The 27,246-nt window shown below is 41.6% G+C and overlaps 1 protein-coding gene across 6 annotated transcripts in view; it reads left to right on the forward strand.

Moving 5' to 3' along the window:
• The window catches only part of akap9 (A kinase (PRKA) anchor protein 9), a 54,998-nt gene that overhangs the window by 10,184 nt on the left and 17,568 nt on the right, over positions 1–27,246 (forward strand). For 3 of the 6 annotated variants that reach the window (XM_053447330.1, XM_053447331.1, XM_053447335.1), the window contains exons 3-25: positions 271–315; positions 662–724; positions 1,667–1,801; positions 1,950–2,105; positions 2,291–2,488; positions 2,608–5,490; positions 6,866–6,946; positions 8,399–8,546; positions 8,761–8,831; positions 9,233–9,350; positions 9,528–9,625; positions 9,714–9,816; positions 10,115–10,343; positions 11,595–11,655; positions 12,581–12,919; positions 13,299–13,574; positions 15,414–15,532; positions 15,774–15,985; positions 17,854–18,086; positions 22,703–22,865; positions 24,978–25,072; positions 25,870–25,987; positions 27,013–27,051. In XM_053447330.1, the coding sequence (XP_053303305.1) occupies positions 271–315; positions 662–724; positions 1,667–1,801; positions 1,950–2,105; positions 2,291–2,488; positions 2,608–5,490; positions 6,866–6,946; positions 8,399–8,546; positions 8,761–8,831; positions 9,233–9,350; positions 9,528–9,625; positions 9,714–9,816; positions 10,115–10,343; positions 11,595–11,655; positions 12,581–12,919; positions 13,299–13,574; positions 15,414–15,532; positions 15,774–15,985; positions 17,854–18,086; positions 22,703–22,865; positions 24,978–25,072; positions 25,870–25,987; positions 27,013–27,051 (5,983 nt within the window). Of the gene's footprint in view, positions 1–270; positions 316–661; positions 725–1,666; positions 1,802–1,949; positions 2,106–2,290; positions 2,489–2,607; positions 5,491–6,185; positions 6,190–6,865; positions 6,947–8,398; positions 8,547–8,760; positions 8,832–9,232; positions 9,351–9,527; positions 9,626–9,713; positions 9,817–10,114; positions 10,344–11,594; positions 11,656–12,580; positions 12,920–13,298; positions 13,575–15,413; positions 15,533–15,773; positions 15,986–17,853; positions 18,087–22,702; positions 22,866–24,977; positions 25,073–25,869; positions 25,988–27,012; positions 27,052–27,246 lie in introns of those variants that run through there. The other 3 variants (XM_053447332.1, XM_053447333.1, XM_053447336.1) reach the window with 3 other exon arrangements.

Below are 27,246 nucleotides of genomic sequence, written 5' to 3' on the forward strand. Positions count from 1 at the left end.
TGCTATCACTTAAAACGAACCCTGGAAGAATTGGGTTAAACCTATATTTGAACCCATAGCTAAATGCAGAGTGTCTTCCGAAGTAGGAAGCAAGTTAAGCCTTGTTACTGATTGTTGTGACAGAATATTTAGCTATGTAGATTTTATGTTATATTGAATTATAGTGTAGCTATAGAAAACTAATGGATCTATGGTGATAAATGTGATCAATCCAGTCAAGTTTTCTGAATTCTGTATAGATAAAATGGCTTTAATGTTTTCTTGTTGCAGCCGGAGAGTGAAGTGTCCACTACTGCTGAAGATTATTCCTCAGAGGTGAGATGGCCGCTCTCCAAATATATATTCTCACCTGTTAGATGAACTTTTATTTGTTTAATTTTATGGTAAATCAAAATGTTTCAGTGTTTTTCTGACTATCTTCATATGACTGATAGTGTGGTTGTATCACAGGGGATTTATTGTCCCATCTTTGTCTTTCCTGAAAAGTACAAAATTACTAATGGGGACTGGTTTAGACTATTTTTTTGCTGAATTTCCCAGACTAAGGAAGGATTAACGTGTGGCTTGTCACCTGCCACTTGTCACCTTCCGTTAATTACGTGTAGCTATCGTTGCACTTCCCACACCTTAATGTTTCACTGACAGCCTTGTGAATTAACAGGTGAATGGATGCCACGATGAGATGTCAGAGAATCTAATGATGTCTGCGAAGGATTTTTTCTGGGTACAGTAAACTGATCAGGGGGTTCCTCCGACTCTGCTTTGCTAGCAAACCCTCTGGCTGCTGTACTGACTCTGTTGACTTAACATTTTAGTCTTCTGCTAAATTTCCCGTAACCCACTAACCACGCCTGTTTTTATGCTGTACTTAACCTGAGCATATATCCACAGTCTGTGGGAGCTACGATGTGGGAAATATAAATTATATTTTAAGAAGAAATGGAACAGGAGTTGACTCTACAGGACTCTGTGACATATTCGGGTTGCACATTATTTCTGGCAGCTGCAGGAGAAGGAAATGAGGGAGGGTGAAAAGTAGAAAAGAAGGAACAAGACATTGCAGTGCTTGAAGGAAAGAGGACAGGAGTTGTTGCGTAAGACCGGCTCTCTTTAGATTCACTATTGTGATATTCAAACAAAGGAGACAAAAACCAGGGAGATGGCAAGTCAGACACTGAGTGCAGGATGACTCGTGTTGTGGATGAGTTTTAGAACATGAAGCCAGTCAGAGCTCATCTGTCGAATTAACTTGTGTTTGAAATATATAAGGGCTAAAATATCTTACCATAATGTAAAACATTCGTTTCATTTAATTCATTTTTCAGATGAAGTTAAGATTTTTTTTTATGTGGGATGAAACCTGAATTATTCCCCAATTGATCAGCATTGTACAGCTCTGTATCTTTTAAAGAGAGAATGAGGCAATAGTGTTCCTGTCCCCTCTCTATAGGGCTTCTATTTTTGGGAAGTTGAAACAAATGGCTCTTCACCAGTTGATAACATTAACATTTTTATTATACATTTCTTCATGGTGCCCTGACTCTTGCAACTAACTGCTGTTTCTCTGGAGTGCGGCATATGGGCTAAGCTCATTCGTGAAACCTCATCTTGTGTTCTAAAGCTTTATAAATGCCCCGCTGACCCTTACTGTTATTTTGCTGTTCAGGAGGAGGTTGAGTCCCTGCCACAGGTGACAAAAGGAGGTACAATGCAGGACGCACTTGCTGCCAAGACCCAGGCAGTGGAGGAGCTGAGTCCGGAGGAAATCAGAGCTGCCTTTGGTACAGAAGGAGTGCAGCAGGTAGATATTTTATTTTGGACTTTTAGCATTTCTTTCTCATCTTTAATTTCAGGCTAAACTAACTTAATATCTGTTTGTTGCTGCTATATAATGTCAACTTTAATCTGTATGTAAGGTCCTTTTACTTGTTGCAATATTACTTTTACAGCTGCAGGATTTTGAAGCTGCTTTGAAGCAGCGGGATGGCATCATCACGCAGCTCACATCAAACCTTCAGCAGGCCCGCGAAGAGAAAGACGAGATCATGAAAGAATTCCTGCAGCTGACAGAGCAAAGTCAAAAATTACAAATTCAGTTCCAGCAGGTGAGAATGCAGAGAATAGTTTTTAGTTAAAAGTTTGTTGTTAAATTCCTTTATTCTATCATGTTTATACAGTTATTGCTTTGTACTTCTGCTTTTTATCCATCTGTCCAATGAGGAATTCATGTGTGTATGAGGAATTTGTTCATATTATAAACACAAAGTGACAGATTTTTCCTTTATTACAGCTGCAGGCAGGTGAAACACTAAGGAACACCAGCCACAGCAGCACTGCAACTGGTCTTCTGCAGACCAGGCAGCAGCTTGTCCAGTACCAACAGCAACTGGAGGAAATGAACGTGGAGTCCAGAAAGCATCAGGAGAGGAGCAGTGAACAGCAAGAGCACATCAGCCAGCTCCAACACAAACTCAATGAGATGGAGATGGTGAGAAATTACTTAGTGTTTAGGTTATCAGATATATTTTAGATTTTATTCTGTTAAATTTGAGTGGTTGCAAATTATGTCAATAATAATATCAATTTAACCCTTTGTTTTCTTTGCAGTCAGGACGAAGATCGGAAGAGTCCTTTACACAGAAGATGAACAAAAAGGACCTGCTGATTGCTGAACAAGAAAAAGTCCTTGCTGGTCAGGAGCAGCTGGTGATGGAGTTGAGAATGGCCGAGGAGTCTTTTGTACAAACACTGGAAGAGAAAAGTCTGTTTATATCAGGGCAAACTGCAATAATCACGGAGCATGAGAGGTCATTAACCCTGCTCAGAGAGGAACTGGCTCTTGTGGCAAGGACTTCAAATGAAAATATTATACAGCAATCAGACGACAAAGACTTGATCATAGCAGAGCAAGAGAGGGTCATTTCAGAACGTGACGGCTCTCTCTCACAGCTCGAGGATGAGCTTGAGACCTCTGAAAAACGCCTGCGTGATATCCAGCAGCGAATGGACGCAAAAGAATCAGAGCTTGAAAAATGTCTGGAAGAGTTGGAGAGCACCAAGTCTGACTTGGAGAGCCGAAAGGGTGAAATGGAGAGTTGTAAATTAGAACTGGAGAATGAGCGAGCAGAGTTGGAAAATTGTAAGGGTGAACTTTCAAGCTCCAGACAGAAAGAGCGAATGTCTTCAAATGAAATCATGCAGCTCATGGGCACAGTGGAGGACCTGCAGAAACGCTGTCACCAGGGCAGCCTGACTGAAAGTGACGCAATCCAAAAAATGCAGGAAGAGACTGGAAAGAAGCTCGAAGTTCTGAGGGCAGAGCTGGACGAGATGTACGGCCAGCAAATTGTCCAAATGAAGCAGGAGCTTAATTTACAAAATGCTGCGAAAGTGAAGCAAATGACTGAGCTACATAGTTCTGAGCTCGAGCTTTTGAAAGCACGATTGTCTCAAAGCTCCACTTTTAGCGCTGCTGAGGTGGACAGTCTCAATGCTAAGATTAAGGAGCTTCAGGAGAAAGTAGATAAATCCCAAGCAATGCATGATGAAACCATACACGAGCTACGCCAAGTCTCCCAAGAAAAACTCCACCTGCAGGTCAAGGTCGAGGATCTTCTTCAGGATCTTTGTTCCGCTAACGAAAAAGTGGAGCAGGTCTCCCACAGTCTTATCTCTCAGGAAAGCCAACTGGGTGAACTGCAGCGCCTCCAGGAGACGATTGACGGTCTGATGAGCGAGCTGGCCGCTGCCCGGGAAGCTGCTCAAGACGCAGAAACTAAACATGAATCAGAAGTAACCAACTACAAGATCAAGTTGGACATGCTAGAAAGGGAGAAAGATGCTGTACTGAACCGCATGGCCGAGTCTCAAGAGGAAGAGCTGGACCGGCTCAGGACTAAGCTTCTGTTCAGCCATGAGGAAGAGCTGACCCATCAGCGGGAAGAATTGCAGAGGGAGGGCTTCATGAACACAGAAAACCTTCTCAATGAAGCTGCTGTCAAACACGAGCGAGCGTTGCATGAGCTGCGTGTTAGTTACGAAGAAGAGCTGCTTCTGTCACGAAGAGACAAGGCAAATTTTGCCACAGAGCGAGATGAGCTTTTGCACCAAATTCTTGGCCTGAAAGAAGACCTCAAGCTGGCTTTGCACAGCTCCAGAGCAGATGAGCTTGTCCAGCAGCTCAAAGAGCTTCAGGTGGAGATCGAGGAACTGAGAAAGGGAGGAGAACAACGAGCTAGAATGGAAAATGAAATTCAGACGTTACGAGAAAAGAAAGAAGTGCTGCGAAAACAGACAAGAGACAAAGAACAATCCTGGGAGAACAAGTGGAAAGAGCAGGAATTAGAAAAGACAAGCTTAATGGAATCTAATAACACTTTAAAAGAAGAGTTGGACGCAAACTTTTTGGAAATTGAGACACTGACAACAGAAAATAATAAAATTCAGCAGATAGTAGACGAGCTCAGAGAGAAAATAGAAAACCAGAGGACTACTTTCTCATTCGCCGAAAAGAACTTTGAGGTCAATTACCAGGAGCTAAAGGCGGAGTACATGTGTCTCATTGAGGCAAAGACAAAGTTTGAAGAGAGGACACTGAAGGAGACACATGAGTCAGCAGCGAAAATGGCCAATCTTCAGTCACAGATTCGGGATCTGGACGAGAGCGGCGGAGATATTAAATTGGAGGATATGAAAAAGGAGAATGAAGCTTTGGTCAAAAAAGTTACTACTGAGCTAATGGAGAAACTGAATGTTACTTTGGGTGAGAAGGAAATCCTGGCTGGGAGGGTTTCGGAAGTTACAGAGAAACTCACGTTCACAGAGAGCAAAGTGGGGCAGCTGGAGGACGAGCTGATGAACGTGAGAAAAGAAAACGCGAAGGTCATGGCCCAGAATGAAAGCCTAGGAAAAGAACTGGAAAAAGAACAAGAGATTATAAGAGAGCAGGCGAAGGGGCAGGATGCCCAGAGAAAAGCTAAGCTCCAGAAAGAAGAGGAAGCTGCTGAGCCAGTTAGTTCTTTTGAGGATCATCACTCTGAGATTCAATCTCTGCGAGAGGAGATAAGGGCTCTTCAGTCCCTGCTGCGGACAGCTGAAGCTGAGAGAGACAACATCAAGCAGACCCTGGATCTCGAGAAGCTTTTGCAGACTAATGCAGCGGCAGTCCAGTCTTTGGGGGAGGGACCTGTGGAAGGACGATCCTCGCCACAGAAGTCCACAGCCTCAGGGTCAAACAGGCGCAAGAGACGGCAGAGGTCGAAGCAGGAGCGCAAAGTGGTCACTTCTCCGTCAGGCAGCAGAGAAGAAACGCAGAGGGAGGAGGAAGAGGAGGCAGCGGCGGAGGAAGAGAGAGCTGCGAGTGCCGCAGAGCAGGAGAAGCAGCCTCAGATGGAGAGCCAGGTTATGTCATGTTCACAGGAGAGGGCCAGTAAGGAGACCTCCACTGACGGGTACCAGGGAGACGGAGGCAGAGGCTACATCAACAAATCGGTAGGTGCTCACTCGCATACAGCTACTGCACCACTCTGTTATAAAACCACTGCACTGCCTTTTTAAGTCGGAATTAAATTACATGTTAGATTGAATCGGGGGCTTTTCAAAAAATATGTCTATAAAAAGTGCATTGAAAGAGGCGTGCATCTCATTCACAATTAATCCTGTGCTGTCTCATGTTGTAATTGGCCTCATCACAAATGCGTGCACAGCTTTCACAGCTACGTAGAGCTTAGACATGGAACATATGACTGAGGGATATTAGCCCCGTCATGTTTTCTCCCTAGTGACAGTGACATGAGTGCAAATTGCATAAAGGCTTATCACCCGAAGGTAGCATTGAGCTGCACAGTCAGACTATTAGAAAGCCATGGTCTTTTATTTAGTTGGTGAGGACCATTCATTGGCATCAAGGGGGCACTTGTTGGTCTATAATGTAAAAGAGATTCCAACCTGCACAGAGCCGTGAGGTGAGATTTCTACTTTTAAAGGGAGCCATGCAATATTTATAATGTGCTTTCATTTGATGCTGCTAGTCCGCAATCTGAATGCGATGTTACTTTGGAAAAAGACGGAAAATTCAAAAGAAAGGAAAACAATCACCCGCAGTCCTCTGACAGCTTTGAATCATTGCCATTGTGTAGAAATGTGTACATTCTAGTTTCTTTCCATCCTGCAGGGAGTGAAGGGTTTGAGGTGAGAAGCCATTTTACACCAATCACGTCTGTGTGTCTGTGTCACTTCAAGCTCTGTCTCCGTTACACCAGACAAAAGATAGTTTACAGTGTCCGTCTGCCATTTCACATCTGTGTTCTGTTTTGCTTTTCGTCAGTTCCTGGGTTGGAGTATTTTCTGTGTGCCTTGACCAAAAAAACACCTGAAATGCAAGTTTAGAAGCCTTTAAAAAATCATTTTACATTTTCTTTAATGCTTAGTGATGTGGGGAAATTAGATTTTATTCAATATGTCTTGATGTTCATGTAAGATGTTCTACCTTTGTACTGTCAAGACCAGAACTTAAATCAGGTGCTTTTTAGATGAAATCTCATTGATAGTCATTCACTCACAAAGTCCAACTACATGAAAAGCCAATGCACAGGTTTAATTAACAGCTTCAATGGGAACCTGAATTTGAATAAAGAAAAAACAGACACTCATCAGAAGTATTTCATTCTGAAGTGTAGGCGGACAATTTGAATAACAGACTGTCTACACTCCCTCTCCCTCTAAGGAAGTGATCCATAATGATGCATCTTGTCTTTCTGTCCGTCACGTCATATTTGTCTGCATTTATATTGGGGTAATATTTCAAAACAGGTTTAAAAAAAAAAAAAAAAAAAAAAATTCAATATTGTTTCTTCTTCTTGTTCAGGTGAGCCAACATGGGACTGATGGCCATCACACGGAGCCTGACGTGTGCCAGGGAGCCGAGGGCGGAGAGACAACCGAGCATGTAAATGCCACTTAGCTCACTTCCTGCCCTTGACTGTGATACAGAAAACCAAACAATCTAATGCTCAATAAACAGATGCTCATATAGCAGTTTTGTATTATTCCAGCTTGACAAATACCTCCTCTTAATGTGGGGGTGTAATGATATTACCTCAGTGCCCTTGAATTTTTTTCCGCGCAAATTAAAACAGTAAAACAACAGCGTCGTGACTGCAGAGCCGCTGCAGTCAATTAGCGGAAGATAATATTCAGTTGTGCTGTACTGTGCAGGAAATACAGAGGGAATAGTTTGGCTATAAACATCTTTCATCAGCCAACCTGTCCGTGACATCACACTGTTGTTGCGCTGGAGGATCATCCTTGACGGCGCCCAAGGCAACTGTCGGAGAGAGATTTCCTAGCAACTAATAAACTGTTCATAAGTTGCTGAACCAAAAGTTTCAATGGAATCTAAAAAAAAATCATGAAACTTCTCAGTAAATAGGCATGGAGGGACGAATATTTAAATTACCGTACGTTAATTTACTCATAATTCTAATTCTAAGTCATTTGAACTCCAACTGAATTTAGATTTAGGCATCAAGTGGTTTTTGTGATTTAATGAAATAATTGTATACAATCTATCGTGACACTTAACAACAAACCTCTTTTTCAAGATGCGTTCCTGCGCAACGGCTAATAAATGCTTAATGTTTTTATAGGTTATATTAATTTAGTAGAAATTATGTTTCTCCGAAAACGCATTTGTTGGTTTGTGTTTAAAACGTCACAACAGAGCTGTCGCCTGTTTGTTCATTACTGTTCGTCTTTTGTGATTTTGAGCAGCAACATGTGAGTAGTTACAGCTTTAAAAGGCCTCTCTTCACTGCTCCATTAGATATAGTGTGGATGAGGATAAAGCAATACGAATGCAGCTTAATTCAAGATGCAGAGTGCACATTAAAAACGTCTGACATCAAAGGTAAAATAAACGCAATTTCATAAATGTGAAGCCCTGACCAATTTGTGCTAATGCATTATGCATTATTAGAGGAAGGCCCACCGTGTGCCTTTTGTTCGCTGTCACAGAAGTGTTAATGGCAGACCTCTTCTCCTGAAAACAGGTGCCTTGTTCCACAGCTCTGACATAGAAACAGGATTCATCATTTAGCCGTTGTAATTAGCAAATACGGTAACATGCTGCTCAGTATTATCTGTAATTAATTATAAGTGATATTTTCCTGTTCTTTCTACGACCCTTCGAACCTCAAATTCACTGTTTCCTTGTAAAACACATTTTTGCCATAGCTTAATAATTAATTTGCTGATTACAACTGCGATGTGGTAATTCTAGTCTTATTGACTATTTTTTAGGAACCTTAGAACAAACTCTCTCATATCCATGGAAACATGTTTTCCCCTGCGCATTTTTCCAACTACGTTATTTATGTTGATGTCTTCTTTCTGTCTTAAGGGTGAGTGCCGGCTGCAGATGGAGGCCCAGCGCATCAGTCTGTCTCAGATCCACGCCGCCCATCTCGAGCTGCTGCAGGAAGAGACGGACGCCCGCACACACTCCCTGGAGCTGAAATTGCGAAACCAGAAAGTTCACAGTGTCCAAGGTGAGCTGATGTGCAGTTGATTGCCTTGTTTCTGGTAAAGCATTGGTCCCTTTATGTGCCTTGATGGATCAAAAACAGAACAGGATTTTGGATGGCTGATATATAAAGCATTGTTTTTCTACTCTGTTTATCATCGTCTGTGTGTTTTTATGAAACATGTAGAACATTTGAAATATTGAATTAATTATGTTGAGTTTTCTGTTTTTTTCCACAGATGAGCCAAAATTCCTCAAATATCAGAACTTGTTTCAAGCCGTGTCAGAAGAATGCATTGAAATCATTCTGGTAATTATGTTAAGAACTAGAATGGCACTCAGTAGAGTGTTGACCTCTGCCAACGCCCTAAAGTCCCCTTAAATTTTATCCAACCAAGTTAAGCAACCTCAAATATCAATTACTGTTCCCTGGGAAATTGGTGAAAATGTCAAAAACAATGTTAAAGAAAGTGATAAAAACAATTCCTCAGGGCCTTTGTCCTGATCTGTGCCAAACTTGAATGTGTTCTTTCTTGGCCTCTGTTCTAACCTTTCACAGAGTTTCATGGAAACCTGTTTAGTAGCTTTGTGGGGACAGGGGTGAAAACATAACCTCCGTGGCAGAGGCAATTATATAAATACAAATACTGTAATAAGGGTGAATGTTTTGTGTCTCTACATTAATACAGCGTGCAACCATTTCTCTTTCAGTCTTTTCGGAAGCTGTTTGGTGAAGAGTTTTTGGAAAGTGTTGATCTGAGCTGGCAACCCCCTTCAGAGGAAAGACCAGAAACGAGTGAATCCACCTCCATTATACAGGAGGCCAGAGGTACATTTTTTCATAGAATTAAAAATCTTTAAAAGTACGACAGAAAAACATGTATTTCAAGTGATTGCAGCATATCTATGTATAGCTGTATATTCTAAATCCAGTGTACATTTTTTAATAAAACAAAAGAGTCCAAAAGGATTTTAATCTATGACACAATTCTATCTCCAATTGTAGAGCTATACAGAGGTCTTCATCAGGTGAGGGAGAGGATTGAACAGGAGCATCAGAGACTGTCACAGCTCCAGGCTCTGCTGAGGGTTGATGGGAGCAAGGTAAAATCTGTAGACTGAGTCTGTTGAACGAACACAGGTGGATAACGGAGTCAACAGAGAAACACTAACCAATCCGCCTGTGTCACAGATGATGGAACTGCAGATGGAGTTTGATGAACTGAAGAGCAGCAGTGAGAAGGAGATTTCTGACCTACGTGTGCAGGTTGCCAGCTTTAACTCCTCCAGCAAAGGTAAACAGAGTTAAAGTCAATAATGAAAATTCTAAATCAAACAGGTAAAACATTAATATCTCGAAACATTTCGCACCCTGAATTTGCATATACTGAAAAACACATACACGTAAATAGCTAATTTCTCTTACCTGTTTTTAGATGTGGTCGTACTGTTCACTGTTTTGATTTGTTTATATTTGCACATGAATTTCTTACTTCTCATAGCAGAGGAACATTTAAAGTTTCATTTATTCTTATCATAAATATGACCCAGTTGAGCATCTTTCACATTTCTCCTCTTTATCGCTGTGTTCAGAGGAGCAGGTTGGGGCACCACCTCCCTCCATAGCCAGTGAGTTACAGAAGCTGAAGGTGGAGGCTCAGGAGAAGCAGCTCCTGCTGGAGGAGAGTCACAGGCAAGAGCTGGAGCTTCTCAGAGCTCACTACCAACAGCAGGCCACAGAGGCAGAGGAGCGAAACGCCACTGAGCTCTTCCTGCTGCAGCAGCAACTGCAGGAGACCACAAGCTCACAAACCTACTATAGGTGAGGACACTGTGAAAACACAACACAAACAACACAAGTTTTTAGAAAATGGGTACAGCGGGCTCATCCAAGACAGATCCCCAGCGTGTCGCAGGGCATACATACATAGACAAACTACCAGTCACACTCCTATAGTCAATTAAGAGTCATCAGGTAACCTAAGCTGTATATCTTTGGAGTATGGGAGGAAGCCAGAGTCGTCTTAGAACACCCACACAGACACGGGGAGAACATGCAGACTCCACACAGGAGGAACTGAACCCAGATCCCTCTTACTGTGTGACAGTGGTAAGAGAAAATGGTGATCCAATCAATTAAACTTAGTATCTTAGACTATTTGGTTTGATTTTCTCTTTCACGGATTCTTCTTATTCAGCTTACTTTAAATTAGAGGAGCTCATGTAAATAGTTGATTGACTTACACAGTGCATATATAAACATACTGAGCTACATAATCTAACATCTGCTGGTCTGCACATGCTGTGTAGCATGAGGAAGCTTCATGACCCAGTTATGTTGATGACAAAGACTCAACTAATGAAATATTCACCAGTTTTTGTAAAGCGTCATTCAGGCCTTTTGTTAGTCCTCTAACCTGTAAAAGTGCCTTTTCAACTCTTCCAGTGATCATTGAAGCACTTATGTGCTGCGTAGGAAACAAGATGAATTTGAGACACTTGACATGAAGTGCTCAGAAGATTAAACCAAATTGTTTTTTTAATGAATCTCAGGTTGAAGTGACAAAAGCACCTCTGACTTTAACATATTCAAATATATATATATATAGTCTGTCGTATAACCTGTTTATCCCAAATGGCTTTTTATTTTTTCCTGTGTCAGAACTACGACCTGCAAAAAAAGACAATGTAAACCGTAGTTAACATGTATACAATTAATATCTCTGAAATACTAGTGATGACATATGCTCACAGAATAATTAATATTCTATCATCTAGATTACTGTGGATGAGTCCCACTGTTGTTGTGAAAACTAAGACGCTGCTGCCCTCCACTGTTTGTTTCTCTAAATACACTTAATATTGTAGTGTCATGTTTTAGAAAAATATTTCCAGACACAGTAAAACATGGATTTCTATTTAATCCAACTAATTAATCAATAAACAAACCAGGAATTGTATTGATAATGAAACTTTTGGTTAGCCAAAATATGCTGTCACTTCAATTATATTTTTCATGTTTCAGTATTTCTTATGTTTCTTTATCGGTAAACTTTTACTTTCTGACTTTCAGCCTGTTCACAGTTCCTGAGTCCAGCTCTGAGAGGACCGACGAGCGCAGCGAGGACCTAAAGGTTTGGCTTCTTCATTTTGGTCTCTTCTAAATCCCTCAGGTCACATGCATCACATCCCACTATGAGCCGAAACGTGCACATGCATTAAGAGGCTATGACAGTAGGGGGTTGTTGCAGCCTTTAGGCTAAAGCATGCTCTAAATCCCCAGCTTTGCTTCAGAACCAGCAGCATGAGTGAACCTATATCTAACGATTAAAAGGGTCACACGTTGCATAACCCGCCATTTTAGCGTGTTACTAGTGAACCAAGTGGACTTACTGTAGTCTCGGTGGCTGCATGAAAGGGGGATTCTTTCTTGCGTGAATGAGCCGCTCTCCATTGAAGTCATCGCCCTCTCCCATTGCTCCAACTTCCATACTTCCCCAGCCTGTCACTCTCTCTCCCTCCAACGTCAGAACTCCACAACTCGCGACCGTGGGCCTCCTGCCTCCTCATCCGCAGAGATCCGCGATAGTGGAAGATTGACAGAGGCACAGGAGGAAAAGAAACCTTAAAAAAAAACCGGGCTTAATACTTTAAAGACATTATATATTTGGTTTGGAAATGTTAAGCTTGAGGCGACTGGTAGACCAGTAGCTCCATGACTGTGAAACAAACAAGACAGGGATTCTTCACGAGACAGAGCAGTAGTGTGTTGGGGGAAAATGTAGCTGTAATATAAGGCAAGACATCTCATAATCACCCTATCATCCCCTCCCCTAGGGGGGAGGAGAGAACAAAATGCTGCATTTATTAGTGGGTTGATTTGAGCAGCAGTGAAGAAATCCTGGTTATTTCAGGAATTGTCTTGAGGAACTTTTACTTTTATATAACTTCTTGTAACTATCTTGTAATCAGCATAATTTAAAAAAACTCCAGAGTGCTGTCTTCTGGTACATTAATTTTAATCCCTGCATCTCCTCTCCTCTTCTCTTCTGTCTTCAGTCTTCACAGGACCAGCTTGGACAAGAGTTATCAGAGGGAGGTGTTGAGTTGAGTTTGTCTACCAGGTCCGCCGGCCTGACTGCACAGCTGCAGGCTCTGAGGAAAGCTCTCTACCACAAGTATGTCCAAGAGGTGGCCACTCTGAAGGAGCAGCACAGCAGCGAGCTGAGGAGTCTGAGAGAGGACAAGGCGCAGGAGAGGCAAAGAGAGGAGCGTCAAGGAGAGAGGGAGCAGGATTTCGGCAGTGCTGGGAGCTCCAGTGGGAGCCTTGGGGCAGCCGAGCAGGTCGTGCTGGAAGAAAAACAACACTGGGATAGAGTCGAGGAGGAGGTTGCTAAAGTAAGTGGCCAGGCAATTTGTATTTTTACTCTCGTATGTAGACAGTTTTAATAATACTTGCGAAGATTGTATTTATTTGTATTAATATGAAAATATGTATTTATATTTATAAAGTGATTGTGATACTTAACTTAATAGTTAAAGATAAAGTTGTTATCGTGGCTTTGTGAAGTCTCATTTTCACCTATTTCTGACATTTTACAGACCAAACCATTAGTTAACAAAATAAAATCTGCAGAATAATTGAAAATGAAACCAATCTTTGCAGCCCTAGAGTTAATCTGAAAAGTGAAACACAATGAAACCCTCTCAGATCTCCACTATGTCCCACATGATATAGAGTTCTTTAAAATATCTTTGTATCCATGTTTTCTTTCAGGCCATAGTTCAGATGTCAGTGGAGTTTGCACAGCAGACTGAGCTGGCTCGCATCCAGCGTTCCTGCCAGACGAGTACCTCGATGCAGACGCGGTCATATGAGGAGGAGATGAAGGAGAGGGAGGACAAGCAGCCAGCCTCCAGGGCTTCATTTTCCCAGGGCGCCTGGATGGAGGAGGTGGAGAGGGAGAGACTGGAGAAGGAGCTGGAGGAGAGGAACGCCGAGATCCGAAAATTAAAGGAGGAGCTGCAGAGAAGTGAAACAGCACCTGAGCAGGTTAGTGAGAGGTTATACCTAATTGGTTGATTTACTTTCACCTTCATTTGTACCACATTTCATCTGAGGCGACTCACATCTGTTGTGGCAATAATTTCCAAAAATGCTGTCATACATTTGTGTCCGACCATACTATGTAAAGTTAATGTTGGGGTTGAAGCTGTTTAATTTTGCCTTGTGCAAACTTTTACAGCAACATAATTTGGTTTTCAAGTTTACAGAAACATCAACAATGGGATCCTATTTTATATATTATTTAACCCCTTCACCCTGAAAGCAACACAGGACCATTTAAAACGGGATGCCAACTTAAACCCTCCGGTTTATTTATTAGGATTATTTGACTCTTCTCTAGTGACTTATTTGCTATAAATTGAGATACTAATATACTTTTGATAAGCTCTTTTAGTAACCATACATAGTCATAACCAGATTTAGGGAAATCAATTGGTTTGATGTCAAAGAGTAGTTGTGATTCTAGATGATTCACATTTTCATCATCCATACACTTATGTGTCGTGGTTTCCTCACGTCCTCATTTCTTGAATAGCTAATCCCAGTGTCTGGTCGTCTTTCACTTACCATTTATTGCATGATTAAGCTTTAACTGTGTGGTAGCAGGGGCTGTCAGGTTCAATGTTCCTTATCAAATAAGTTGCTGCTACACACACACTTGGTGCTGATACAGAAATTATAATTCAGAGAAAAAAGTTCTTAAGCTTCTACCAGTGGCTAAGATTAATTTTAATAATGTAAAAAATGTCTCTGGCATTTCGTCTTTAGTATGTGACAACACCCAGCCGAGAGGTTTTTGTGCCCCGTGTTATTCTCTCATAAATTATTCTAAATTGTCTATTTCTCTCTTAAGATTAGCACCACTGGGTTCATAATTTCATTGTGGTGAACATTGTGGAGTTATTGCTCAGAAAATAAAAGATTGACTTAAAATCCAGAATGATCTGTTGTAAAGAGATATCCTGCATGAAACATTTATTTTGGAAACAAACCTTTAATGTTCCCTGGGAGCGTTAGATATGGATAAAGTATTTCTAGATTATAAATTATGACGATGAACGTTTATAAAACAAGCTTTTGAGATTTGAAAATGATGGAACATCAAATGATGATTGTATTGTGTTTCGTGTTATGCTTTGTTATTTGGTCATCAGACTTTTAGACTTAATATCATAGTCATTAGATTAGTATCTGTTAAAATAGACATTTTTTAACATTTATGCATATAAATCGGTGTGAAGTGGGACACTTACATTTTTCTTTTTATAGCTATAAACCAATTCTATGCTACTTTACCACAAACCAGTTTATTCAGTACTTCTCTTACGTATCACACAGTTTAAAACTTCACTAAGTTTACAGTATTAGATATCGTTCGTAAGAAAACTATAAAAGTGCTATTTAAAACATATACTCAGACGTGTCAGTAAAAGTGCTTTAATTGAGATCAGTCTCCATCTCGCTCCTCTGAAGTCTCTGTAGAAGCAGAGCTGAATTTATGCTCTTCTCCCAGGAGGTGGCGCTATTGTCTATATGGCTCAGGTGCACCTGTTGCCATAGCAGCACAAAGATAGTAGTGTTTCTCTCAGCTCCAAGGGAGTGAGAAGTGCGTCTTTGTGTTTGTGTGTGTGTGTGTCTGTGTGCTCGTAAAAAGGGCAGTGCGCATGTACGTGTGCTGTATGGTGCCTAATTTGAATTCACTCTCACTGTCGCACATCCAGCCACACTGTCCTCTGCTGCTCAGAGTTTTCAGAAGTCTTTTTATCCCGCTGCGATTTTACAATGACGGGGCTGCTGTCTGTGTTGTCTCTTCTGCCCGTCCAGGCCCTAAAGAAGAGGAAGGACGATCAGGAAGAAGCCGAGGAAGAGGAAGATCCAGGTGGGACGCGAATAAAGTTATCCTCACAGAATGATGGAGAATCTTCCGATACGGACATTGAAAGGTAGCGTTGCATTCAAACTGCTCTCTAATGGTCTATTAATCAAATCAAGTCTATATAGAAAGTTCTTCCTGTATGATAACCTGCTGCATGCTTGTTTGATTCTGTCCATGAATCATAAAAATTGCTTGCTTCCTGGTCAAGCCAAAGTTGGCGCAGTTAAATATCAAGCTTTTACTGACTTTTCCTTCTTGATGTCCACTTCACATATTAAAGAAACTCTTCTTTCCTCTTGTTCTTTTAGAAACCTGTTGCGTAAGGCCAATGAGAAACTCACTCAGGTGCTGGTCGATGTCCTGAAGACCACGGCAGCAGCAGAGGAAACTATGGGCCTCCACATGCAAAGTCGCTGTGATGCTTCCAGTGAAGAGCAGCAGGCTGCACCGCCCCTCTCCACCTCACAGAGAGCAACCTGGCAGAAAGTTAACACACCGCCCTTCAGGCCTCATGCTGCAGGCAAGTACCACAGAGGTTTAGAAATGGTGAAGATACAAATGCTGGTCTCTTTATCCTGGCCACAGATGGAAAGACTGTAAAGAAAGTGGACAACAAAATTCTTGGATCCATCCCTTGTATCTCTGTCAAAATATAATGAGTTCATTCTTGGCCCATGTCCCGTCCTAGTTTTATGGAAATCTATTCTCTAGTTTTTGCGTAATCCTGCTTAAAACAACAAACAAACAAACAAACAAATGGATGGGGGCAAACCAGAACCTTCTTGATTATGGTAATTATGATATTTTGTCGAGTGGAGCTGACCATGAGTTTATTTATATTAGGTTTGCTTAACTGTTTGTTTATAATATAAGTTACACTTAATGGGGTTAAAATTTATGACATCTTTTTAATAAATTGGACTCAGAGAAGTCAGAGAAGTGTGGATAGAGTTTAGTTTCAGTTCAGTTTCAAAGTGTCAGATAAACTGCTTCATGACTTCATAATTAATTTCCATATCCAAAGAGGTTTGGTGTGGTTTCTATGCTGAACATTTACATTAACACATAGTCTACTGTCTTGTTACGCTTGTAAAGTTATGACCCACAAATTCATTGCGATCACTAACTGTGCAAAGAGCAGCAAGGATAGTTAGTCCTGTAATTACGATGTCAGGATGAATATCAGATTAGCCTGAAGTGTGAATGGTTCATTACAAGTGAATGTGGTGAATCCATGGAAGCAACAGACAACAGATAGTCTCATGACAACAGTCAAATCTTAACAATGTTGTTGATACTAAGACTTTGCCACAATCCAAGCTGTGGATTAATTAACGACCCTGTAACTGGATTCTTACCGTTTTTTAAAAGATGAAATATGACATAGTATTAAACTGCCCTTATCAGCGGGTCTTGGGTCGGTGTCGTCGACTCACGTACCTGCAAGAGAATTTCTTCATGTGCAGCGGAGACTGAACTTTACCTAATCTTGTGTTTCTATGCAAATAACTTTCGAGTTATGCTAAGCAGAGATATTCCAGTTAAATGGACCGAGCACAGAGGTGCAGTTGTGTTCAGGCATCAAGTCACAGAGCTGAACGTCATGGAGCACCGGGCTCCAATCCATTCAATTCTGTAATAACCAATGACGCATGAAAATACCTTGACTACCTCTGTGCTTTAAAAGATTCAGTGCTCTATCCAGGTGTGTCTGCGTGTCAATATTGTTCCAGTATGAAAATGTTCTGTCAGAAATAGAACCCAAACAAAGTGTCAAGTGTGAATCTCACTGCCGCCTCCAGCTGTCACGATACATCACGTCAACCAGCTTGAAGGCAGTTGTGTGAGCGTTTGTTGTGGTTTTATTTTTTAGCTCTGCTTTCTATCTTGCTCTGTCGTTAATACAAACTACACATCGTGAGCATTTTTATGACCATGACCAGAGGCATTGTATTTTCTGGCAGGAACACTTTGAGAGGAGTCATTCGAATCTGGCTCAAACGTTCACTTGGACTGAAAGATGAACACATTCGATTTTTGTGTTTAAAGGTCAAAGTCGTTACTACATAGATTACATAATCTCATACAACTGAAAGGTGGTAATTCTAGTTTAAGAAGCCTTACAACAACTTACTCTATTTCTATGAAGGTAATGCGTAATCGTTTGTAATGTAACATGGGAAGTAGCTAGTAAATAGTAGCTCAACATTTAGTATTTCTAGCAATAATTGTGTGGGTGTACTCTCATGTACTGTAACTTTCAAGTTATTGCAAGCAGGAAAAATATCTCTATTACCTGAAACGCTTCATGGCCGATGTAATAAACCACTTGGTGCTTTAAACCTCATGTGGGAGTGTGTGATATATTTACACTCTCTGTCGCTCCAGGTCACGCTGCTGACAGTTGCCAGGGCAGTGAGACCTCCACAGACGATGTGATTTCGTGGTCCGGGGAGACGGAGGCTGATGGGGGTCTGGAGGAGTCCCAGAAGATGATGGAAACTCTGCTGCTGGGGGCGGGGACCCAGTTAGAGAACGAGGAACATCTCATGGGCATCGGCAGCCGCCTCCAAACGGCTCTGGAGAAGATGTTAATGGCCATCACAGACACCACCAACCAGGTACAAACCAAACTCTGTCACTCAGCTGTTCTTGGTTTAGTGTCACAGCACGGATTTACTAGATCAGGTCATTTTCTTGCCTTAAGCAAATCACACTTTCTATTTACCAGGAAAATTTGATTGTCTTTAACCTGAGAAGTAAAATTATTCGGTTTTACAAAAAGTATCTTTCTGAGATATTCTTTTACACTTTGCAAACAGTTAGTTATCTAACGTCTCAGTTAAATGGGGCAACTTAATTTAGGTTTGGCATGAGTTCTAGAATTCTGCTCACATTTCAGATTTGTTAAGTGATTCAAACATATAATAAAAATATCTCAAACTGCTCAATGAAACAGTTTTGTAAATAAGTAGTTTAATTTTTGGGGAAATACATTAGTAATTAGAGACTAGTTGTTTTGCAGAGAGATCAGTAAGAAAAGATGATGATGAAAGATAGATGCTGGATATGAAGCAGGAAGCCAGAAACTGGTTAGCTTATCTTAGCTTAACATGAGGAGTAAAGCCAGCCTACAGATTCTGACCAAACCATCTTTGTAAACATTTAAATAATCATCACTCTTAATATTTGAAACCCACCCTGAGTTAAAATCCCTGGTCAAGTGAAGTCAATCTTAAGTGGGTTAATGTTTCAGAAGGGCTCCGTGTTTGTTTTACTATAAGTCACTAATCAACGGAAAACCCTAGTGACACGTTTAGCTTTTGACAAAACGTTTAAATGCCCACTCTCCGCACAGTTAACCCCCTGTGAGCTTCTACGCCCGTTCACGGTCATATAATGGTGATGAGGCTGCAGAATCTGGCCGGCAACAAAGTTGTCCTGTCTAGAATTCACGCACAAAAGAGCTGCCTCATTCCCGATGGTTGCCTGTAGATACGGGTTGTGTTTACACTTGAGCTTTTGTCCGGCGGACCTGCCTATCGTAGTCCAGTGGGACGGAGCAGCTCCACCCCCCTGCAGGCTGTCTGTGTAACGTGCCTGCTGTGTCCAGTGTCAGCCCACAGAGACGGGCACAGTTTAAGTAGGGCAGTGGATGTGTTACTGTAACTGACTGCACGACACATCTTCCCCTTGGCTGGAATTCATGCATTATTCACGCCGACATGCATTTTATCTTGGTGATCTAAAAATAGCTTGAAACAAATTTCAGGTCAGGCATCACAGCATCGTTGTTCCACCGGCCATCTCTGCCACAGAACGTTATCACTACAATAAGTTAATTATGTACGTTTGCTACATGTACATAAGCTTGAATTATACATTGATATATCAGCAATAATTGTTATAACTGATTCATTGTTTGAGTAGTTTTTAAATTAAATTAAAAGCCAGAAAAATTTCTCCAACATCCAAATGAAAAAGGTCTTCTAAAATAACTGAATCATGAACAGGATATCTTTCAGTTTTGAAATGCTAGTTAAACAGAACAAGACCTTTTTTATATATATTTGACAACAAGGATTCTGGGAAATGTATGCTCATCTTTTTTATAATAATAGATTACACACGACACATACAATAAGCACCAGATAAATAACTAAATTAAAAGGACAGTTGCTTGCAGCTCCAGTAAACATCCACTCGCAGTTTACATCTCTTCCAACTACACACAATTCACAGCACAATAAACTTGTAATCAACAAAGCCTCTAATGGTTTGCTCAATGATTTTCTCCTGCTACTATTGATCCCGTACACATTAATCTTTCAGTGAGCGGAGCTGGATCATCATGTCTGTGAAGCAGCTTCGTGAGAGAAAGATTGATGTAACAAGCCGGTCAGGAATGTTAAGTGTCCTAAGCGTTAAACTACTGCTGTAAATGATTTGCTCGGGAAAGGTGTTTGTGTTCGCTCATTGCTCCCCTCCCATTATCTGCCGGTGAGACGCCTCAGTGAGACATGGAAATAGTATGACTGTTGACATGTCAAACAGAGACAGTAGGTGGGACCTACAGGCTGAATGTCAGAGCGACTTAATTGCTTCTTTTTGTGGCTGCCTATAGGGAGGGAATCCAGTTTGGCAACATTTTGTGAAAAGGGTGTGTCTTGTCTGTGGTTATTTGTGCCTATAAGGAGTGTGTGTGTGTGTGTGTGTGTGTGAGTGGGGGGGGGAGATCTATTTGCAAGTCTACCTGGTCCACTGGCACTCAGGATTGAAGCCACGCCTGCTTCCCTCCCACTTTTGCTGAACAGTATCCTGCTGTGAGCGATCAGTGTAGGAAGTGGAAGAAAAAAATCCTCCACTCAGATCGGGGAAAACTAACCTGGAAGTCCAGGATTTAATCCTTTTATTTTTTACACCACATGAGTGGACGGAGGCAAAGTGAGTGTAACAGAGTGACTGTAGCCCGCCTGGGGGTAAGTAAACCGCGCCTGACAGGAGACCTATCCGGCATCAGTGAGTAATACTATGTTGTAAGCACCGAGCATGTGCAGAGAGAGGGAATGACAGTCCTACGAAGGAAGTAAGAAGACTGAGCGACTTTACATCCACTCGCTGTCATTTCACCCTCGGCTGGCTGCCGCTTGGACCAAACAATTAAAAGGGGCCCCTGGGAGGCTTCCCTGCAGGTCGGGGTTGCTACGGTGGCATAGTATTGTTAAAGAATCTCCAGAGAGAGAGCGAGAGAGAGCGAGAGAGCTTGAGCTGACGGGGGAGCGGGAGCTTTACGGAGCGGCATCATATTGTGAAGAAAGAAGGTCAGAATTAACACAGAGATGACTGGAGCTTTTCAAAGAGGACACAAGTAGGAGAAATGCTTGCCTTTTTGTTGAGATACCTTGTGCTGTCATGTTCAGGAATGCCCTCTAAGCTCTCGGACCAAGCTATGGAATACACCTGCTCCCGAGGATGAAACTTTTTATAAAACTTTCGCCGCTGTCCGAGGATTTTCTGTCTCAATGTGTACCTGGAACTCGTTCTACCTCCACCAGGCAGCATGTGATCAAGATGACGTGAATGTCACCCTATCCCTATGTTGTTTACTCTGCTGGTGTGTGGCAAACATAGAAACTGTTGCTTGGAGCCATCCACCACCTTCTCTCCCCACTGGACTTCATTCTCATTTGCGGTCTCACAGCCTAGCCTGACGGATCGTGGCAAGTTGAGACGTCTTTTGATGAATCCAGGAAAAGAGCGCCAACGTAACAGAACGAGGTTGGAAGTTCTCCCTTCACGCATCCATCCTTTACCATGGACTCCCACCGCTCTTACTGGAATTCGAGCATGCAGAACACCACGTGGGTGGAGGGGGAGGATCAGGATGTGTACGAGGTGGAATCTCGTATACCCCTTCCCCGACCTTTCCCAATTTGCAGCATCTTGAATGAGAAAAATGCTGTGATGATTCAGACAAAGATCTCACACATCAATCACAGGACTAATGGTCACTTGCTTAAGGTTATCTCCAAAATCTCCCTGCCTACTCCTCCTTATACAGTAAGTTTTACACCTTCAACCCACAACTGTACAGCTTTTTAAATTACACATACAGAGTAGGTTTGTGCAATTTGAAACAGCCTCAGATGGATGTAGGACATGTAGCTGATTAATTTCTTATGGGCACATTTTCTCTCAGCCTGTTTTATTTAGTTCAGGTCCACACATGCAGATGTGATGCAGTTCCAAGCACGAAACAAGCAGCTCTCTGTGCTGCCTTTCAATAAGTAAATGAAAATATGACTTCTATGTGGCAGGAGCACTTTGCTTCTTCCTGCTTCCCGTAACATTACAAGACCTTTGCTCAGGTAGATGGAAATCTATGGAAAGCAAATATGAAACGAATGCGAACGCGCTGGCGGTTTATTGGGTCGTAATGATATCTCTGCCCTCTGTGGCCTGACAAGAGGTGATGTCATAGTGTTAGTGTGTCACGTTTACACATCGCCTCATTTTGCTTTTGACTTTTGTACAGGTTGCCTTTTTTTGTGCAGACGTGCATGTATGTTGTTTTCACATTATGAGACAGTGAACTGTTTTCTCATTCCGTTCGCAGTCGTTTTACATTTTTAAAGGTGAAAACAAAATGCTTTCTCATTCAGGTCAATAAAAAACTGTCTTATACCTTGATCTATCGATTTGCTCCCTGGCTGCAAATTAAAAGAGTATAAAACTAAATATTTTCTCAGCATAAATTGTCATCAGTAGGAAAATCATTTATACAATGTTAAAATAGACATTGACAAGAGATTGTGTCAAACCTGTCATATAATCACATGATCAAATGTTTCCCTTCTCTCATGTAATGAGTTTGGTAAGTGCAGGGTTATTTTTCTGTATCACTACTGACAGTGGTTGTCTTAAGTGTCCCTTTCACATGATAAATAGATGTGTTGTTTGCTGAGGGTTGATCCAGTGATTTTTAACTTTCACTCCATTGTCAGAACTTTAATGATCCTTTCTGGCTCCTTAACTCTTTTTAACTCTTTCCAAATCAATATAACTCTGACGCTATCGGCCGAAACTGATTTTCTCCAGCTGAGTAGTTCTTTCTACGACTGGTAAACTGATCTTCATACGTAAAATTGGTGGAGTGCTCCTTTAGGGCAAAGATCTAACATTAAAAACCTTTTACATTTGCTGAGATTAAACGAGTCATTCCTTTCCCCCTCCTCAGCTTGAACATGCCCGGATGACCCAGACCGAGCTGATGCGGGAGTCCTTCCGCCACAACCAGGAGATGAGCGAGCTGATCCAGAAGCAGGAGGAGCTGCAGGAGAGGGTCTCAGAGGAGTCCCGCGCACGGGAGCAGCTGGCTCTGGAGCTTCACCGCGCAGAGGGTGAGTGTTTTTAACAGACTGTGTATTTGTGATTTCTTTTTAGAAAATAGGATCAGCGTGAAATGATTTCAGTTATGTTTTAGTTTGATTTTAAAGTTTATCACATTTATTGGGGCCCCAGGAGGTTGTCACAGAATCTGACTTAAATGTGAAGCCACCTTAAAGATATTTTCCTCACACAAGTCTTCAAGAAATGCACTTTCACTCACAGTCTCCATGGATTCTTGTGGGCGATCTATTAATGATTACAGGAAACAGAGCTGCATTAGAGAGCATAAGGCACTGATTTGGTTCGGAGGTGGGGGTTGTTACTGGGAGTGAGGGGATCAGCTGTTGGAGTGGAAGTGTAAAGGAGTGTGAGACCATCTGTGCTGAGAAATCGACAAATGGTAATTAGCATTTGTGAATCTGTTTCTTGTTTGTGTTTGAACACATTTGATTATATCGACAGCAAAAATTATTGCGTATGAATGAAACAGTCAGAAAAATCTTCAGGACAGAAAGCTCAGTCCGACTTCGCTGTTTATTTTACAACTGAAAACGATTTAAGAGCAGTGACAGGGCCTTGTGGGACGGGAGGGCAGGGCGCCTGGACCATCCTTGTCAGAGACAGCTGGTCCATGAGGGTCAACTGTTACAACCACATTCACTCTTTACTCACTTCACTAAGTGTACAGCAGTCATGTCCCACACTCTGGCCTCGTGACACTGAACGATGGTGAGTTTATAACAACTTCTAATCTTTCAGTGTCTTTAACATTTGTAGGATCCTGTTACCATGTTTGTTTATGGTCATAAGGTGCCAGAGAAAAGCAAATATTTGCCGTCATATGATTAGTATCATGTGACCTCTGTGGAAGAACAATATAGATAATAAGGCAGTAGGCAACAGTTATGTTGATAATATCCCAAAGCTTGTTTTGTACAGAAGCTAAATATTTTTGATTTATTGTTGAAGAAAAGCAGCAAATCCATTTATTTTAGTAAATTTTTCGAAAAAGAAGAGTGAAACAATCACACAATTTCCCCAATAAATTGTCTGTCGATTCACTTATAGTTGCAGCTCCAAGAGAGAATAGATTCTACCCCCCAAGCTCTGAACCTGACATTTCATTCAAATGAGTCAGTCAGACTTTTTTCCGCATCTGGTTACGTGGCATGCTTCTTCCTTATAAACTGTGAAGGAGTGCTTGAAATCTGTTGTCTCATGGACACCTGCTACAGCAAGTGGATGGATCCACGTAGGTAAAAGCTCAGGGTGTGTCCTCTTCAAACTGGTTTTGAGTTAAGTGACGGACTCAACCTGGAAAGAATATCTTCTTCACCTGCTGATGTGACACGTCAATGAAATGGGACGAGATTGAGATTAGTTAGACGGCTGCAATGTCATGAGGAAGTTGTTTTGCAGATTGTCGGGAGAACTCTGTGTCTTCGGTGGACAGTGTTTTTTTGGGGGAGTAATTATGTGCATCTGTGTCAGGTATCAGGTATCCCTCCTTAGGCAAACTTTACACACAGCTTAGGTTCCTGCTGACATTTCTGAAATCAAATGACAACGCAGGTGACATTTACCTTCTGTCTCTCTCAGCTTCAGATAGGATAAAGAGGTCTTTGTCCACACGAGATTATACACATGCAGGAAAAAATCTGAAATATTTAGATTTGGCCTCGTTCTACACAAAAATTGGAATCACAGTGAATTAATGAATGGTCTTTGACTGGTCTGTAATTATGTGCCTACCTCCTCCCCCGTATCCATGAACTAAATACCATGGTGCCTAATGCTTGCTGACCTGTGACAGTAATCATAGAGCTTTGCATTGTGTTTACTGCGTGTTCTTCATGTCGAGCTAAATGGGTCAGACGTGCTCACTTGTATTCGTCTCTGCCTTTGAATGCGTGGTTGTGCACGTCGCTTTGTTTGTGTGTTTTCGTTTGCTTTTGTGTTGTTGGTAACCTTGGATTTTGTCTCCCGCTGCTAAGTGCTCATTCATCTGGACGGCAGCCTTATGTGTGTGTGCGTGCGACTGAACCTTGACAACAGGGCTCAAGCTAATTCCGCTGTGTTCTTCTGCTGATTGATTCCTTCTCTCCCACACTGTCCACACTCAGGTGTAATTGATGGCTACACGGACGAACGGGCTGCGTGTGAGGAGCAGTTGCGTCAGAAGGCAGAGCTGCAGATGAACCTTGAGCAAGAGCTGCAGGTGAGGAGGAAGGATGATAACCTTTCTGTGAGGCAGCACGTCACTCGACCATGTTGAAAGTATATATTCGTGAGACAGAGTTGTGAGTCATGCTTAAGCACAGTCATTTCAGGTTGAATTCCATCTGCCAGAATGAAAAACTAAAAATATGCACATATAGAATAAAATGGGAGGCATTAAAGTAGTGCGATTCTTCTTTCTTATCATATATATGCATGAACACATATATTAAAGTGAGAATTGGGCCACAATTCCCTGGCCATTTTAAGCCCAAGAGAAAATTAACCAAGCCTGAGCAGAACCGAGAGGCTTTTTGTTTATTTGTGTCATAACCTGACCTGAGCGAGATGCTTTTTTCCCCGAATTACAGGCACATGAAGTTTAAAAAGCCAATGGGATGACACCTGATCTGAATATTATTTAAAAAATATTTTGTCTACACCCGGCCTGACCTCGGGCTCGGATCAGATATCCACACATTTTGACGCATATATTCAAAACCAACAATAGGTTGATCCCACTAACAAATTTTTTCTGTGTAGCCAGAGGGAAATATAGATTTCTTTCCCCTCTGCTCTATAGATATTCATTGTTGTGCATTGAAATCTCATTTAAATCTTTTGGGTACTGAAGTTGATTTTGAGGCAGTCCTACATAGTGCATTCCGTTGATGGTGATGCCATTAGTGCAGCAAATCCACCGCAGCGTACACAGAACCCAGCCTTATGCATTAAGTAACAAAACAAATATTTTAATATAAGCCACGTTATAAGTGGTTATGATTTTTTTCCCTGCAGGTTACAAGTAGCCGGCTGCAGGAGTTGGAGCAGGAGAGGCTTCAGATGCAGGAGGAGCGGGAGCTGCTGTCACGCCAACAGGACGCTATGAGGGAGAACGCCGGTCCACGTGAGCTTTGTACGTATTCCAGAACCCCCCCGACGAAGATGAGAATAACCAACACTACTTGTAGACAGGAAATATTTGGAAATCAGTATATTCAGCTTGTTCTGAACCATTAATTGTAGATTTTTCATGTCTAGAAAGAAGAAAAACGGAGTAAATTATGACCGGAAATATACAATTTCATCTGTCTCCTAAGATTTTCTTTTGTATTTCATCAGGGCTCAAGTTTCTGGTTCCAGTTTGTTTCGCACTATTGTATTAAACGAAGGTCAAACGTTTGTCTCATAAACTGACACAAAAACTTTGAATTACTCGTTAAAGCTTGATTTGACATGAATCATTTACCCAGAGTCAGCTGCATGTCATCCAGTAGTTTTAATCATTGTTTTGAATTGTCTTTTAAACTGCTACTCTTTACACAGTATATTATATTGACAGTATACAATTCCTTCATCTACCTTTATACTGGTTTCTCTGAAAGGTCTAAGCCTGATTTAAAGGTGCACAGCCCTCATATTGATTTCCTCTGTAGTTCACATGTTTCTGTGACCTAATGAAAGTGATTTAATACATGTACGAGCGTGAGTTGCCGGATGGTATAATCAGTGTCAGGTGTAAAGACCAAGGGTCAAATAGTCAATAAAAGAATTATAGTTTTTGTCGAGTCAACACCTTTGGGCTTATCTACATTACTGTAACACTTGCTACTGCTTTTTGTGACACAGGTCATAAGCATTTACAGGTACTTCCAGAAACATCAAGTTTGATAACTGCATCTGCTCATTTTACATTATATATGATCAAAAAGGTTTCCCATGGGTTTCACTGTTAAAGTGGTGAGTATTCTGTATCTGAGTGTGGAGACCAAAAAGGGGCTGTTTCCGAAAGCTTTTCCTTTCACGACATCCTTTCTGCAGCATTAACCTACAACTGGCAGACAGAAAAACGCACCTCCAGACTATCTCCACCTTTCTTTCTCCTGTTCATGACAAAAAGCAGAGCATGTTAAACTCCTGTGCTTTCTTATCCTCCCGTAGGCCTAGTTGAAGCTGCAATGGTTGCAGCACCTGAAGCAGGTGTGTCCACTTTGAGCATGGCTCGCTCATGTCTATATGTTCTTTTAATTTGTCTACTGTAGCTGAGTGACAGTATTCATCTGTTTAACCCTAATCCAGCAACTCACCAACAGAAAATAAATAAGAGCTTGGAGCTTGCTTGCTTTGGGCTCACAAATTCACTCCGCCCAATCACTAACCTTCGCTTTGGCTTTT

Source organism: Pleuronectes platessa, chromosome 18, assembly GCF_947347685.1.
Source record: "Pleuronectes platessa chromosome 18, fPlePla1.1, whole genome shotgun sequence".
Classification (NCBI taxonomy): Eukaryota; Metazoa; Chordata; class Actinopteri; order Pleuronectiformes; family Pleuronectidae; genus Pleuronectes; species Pleuronectes platessa.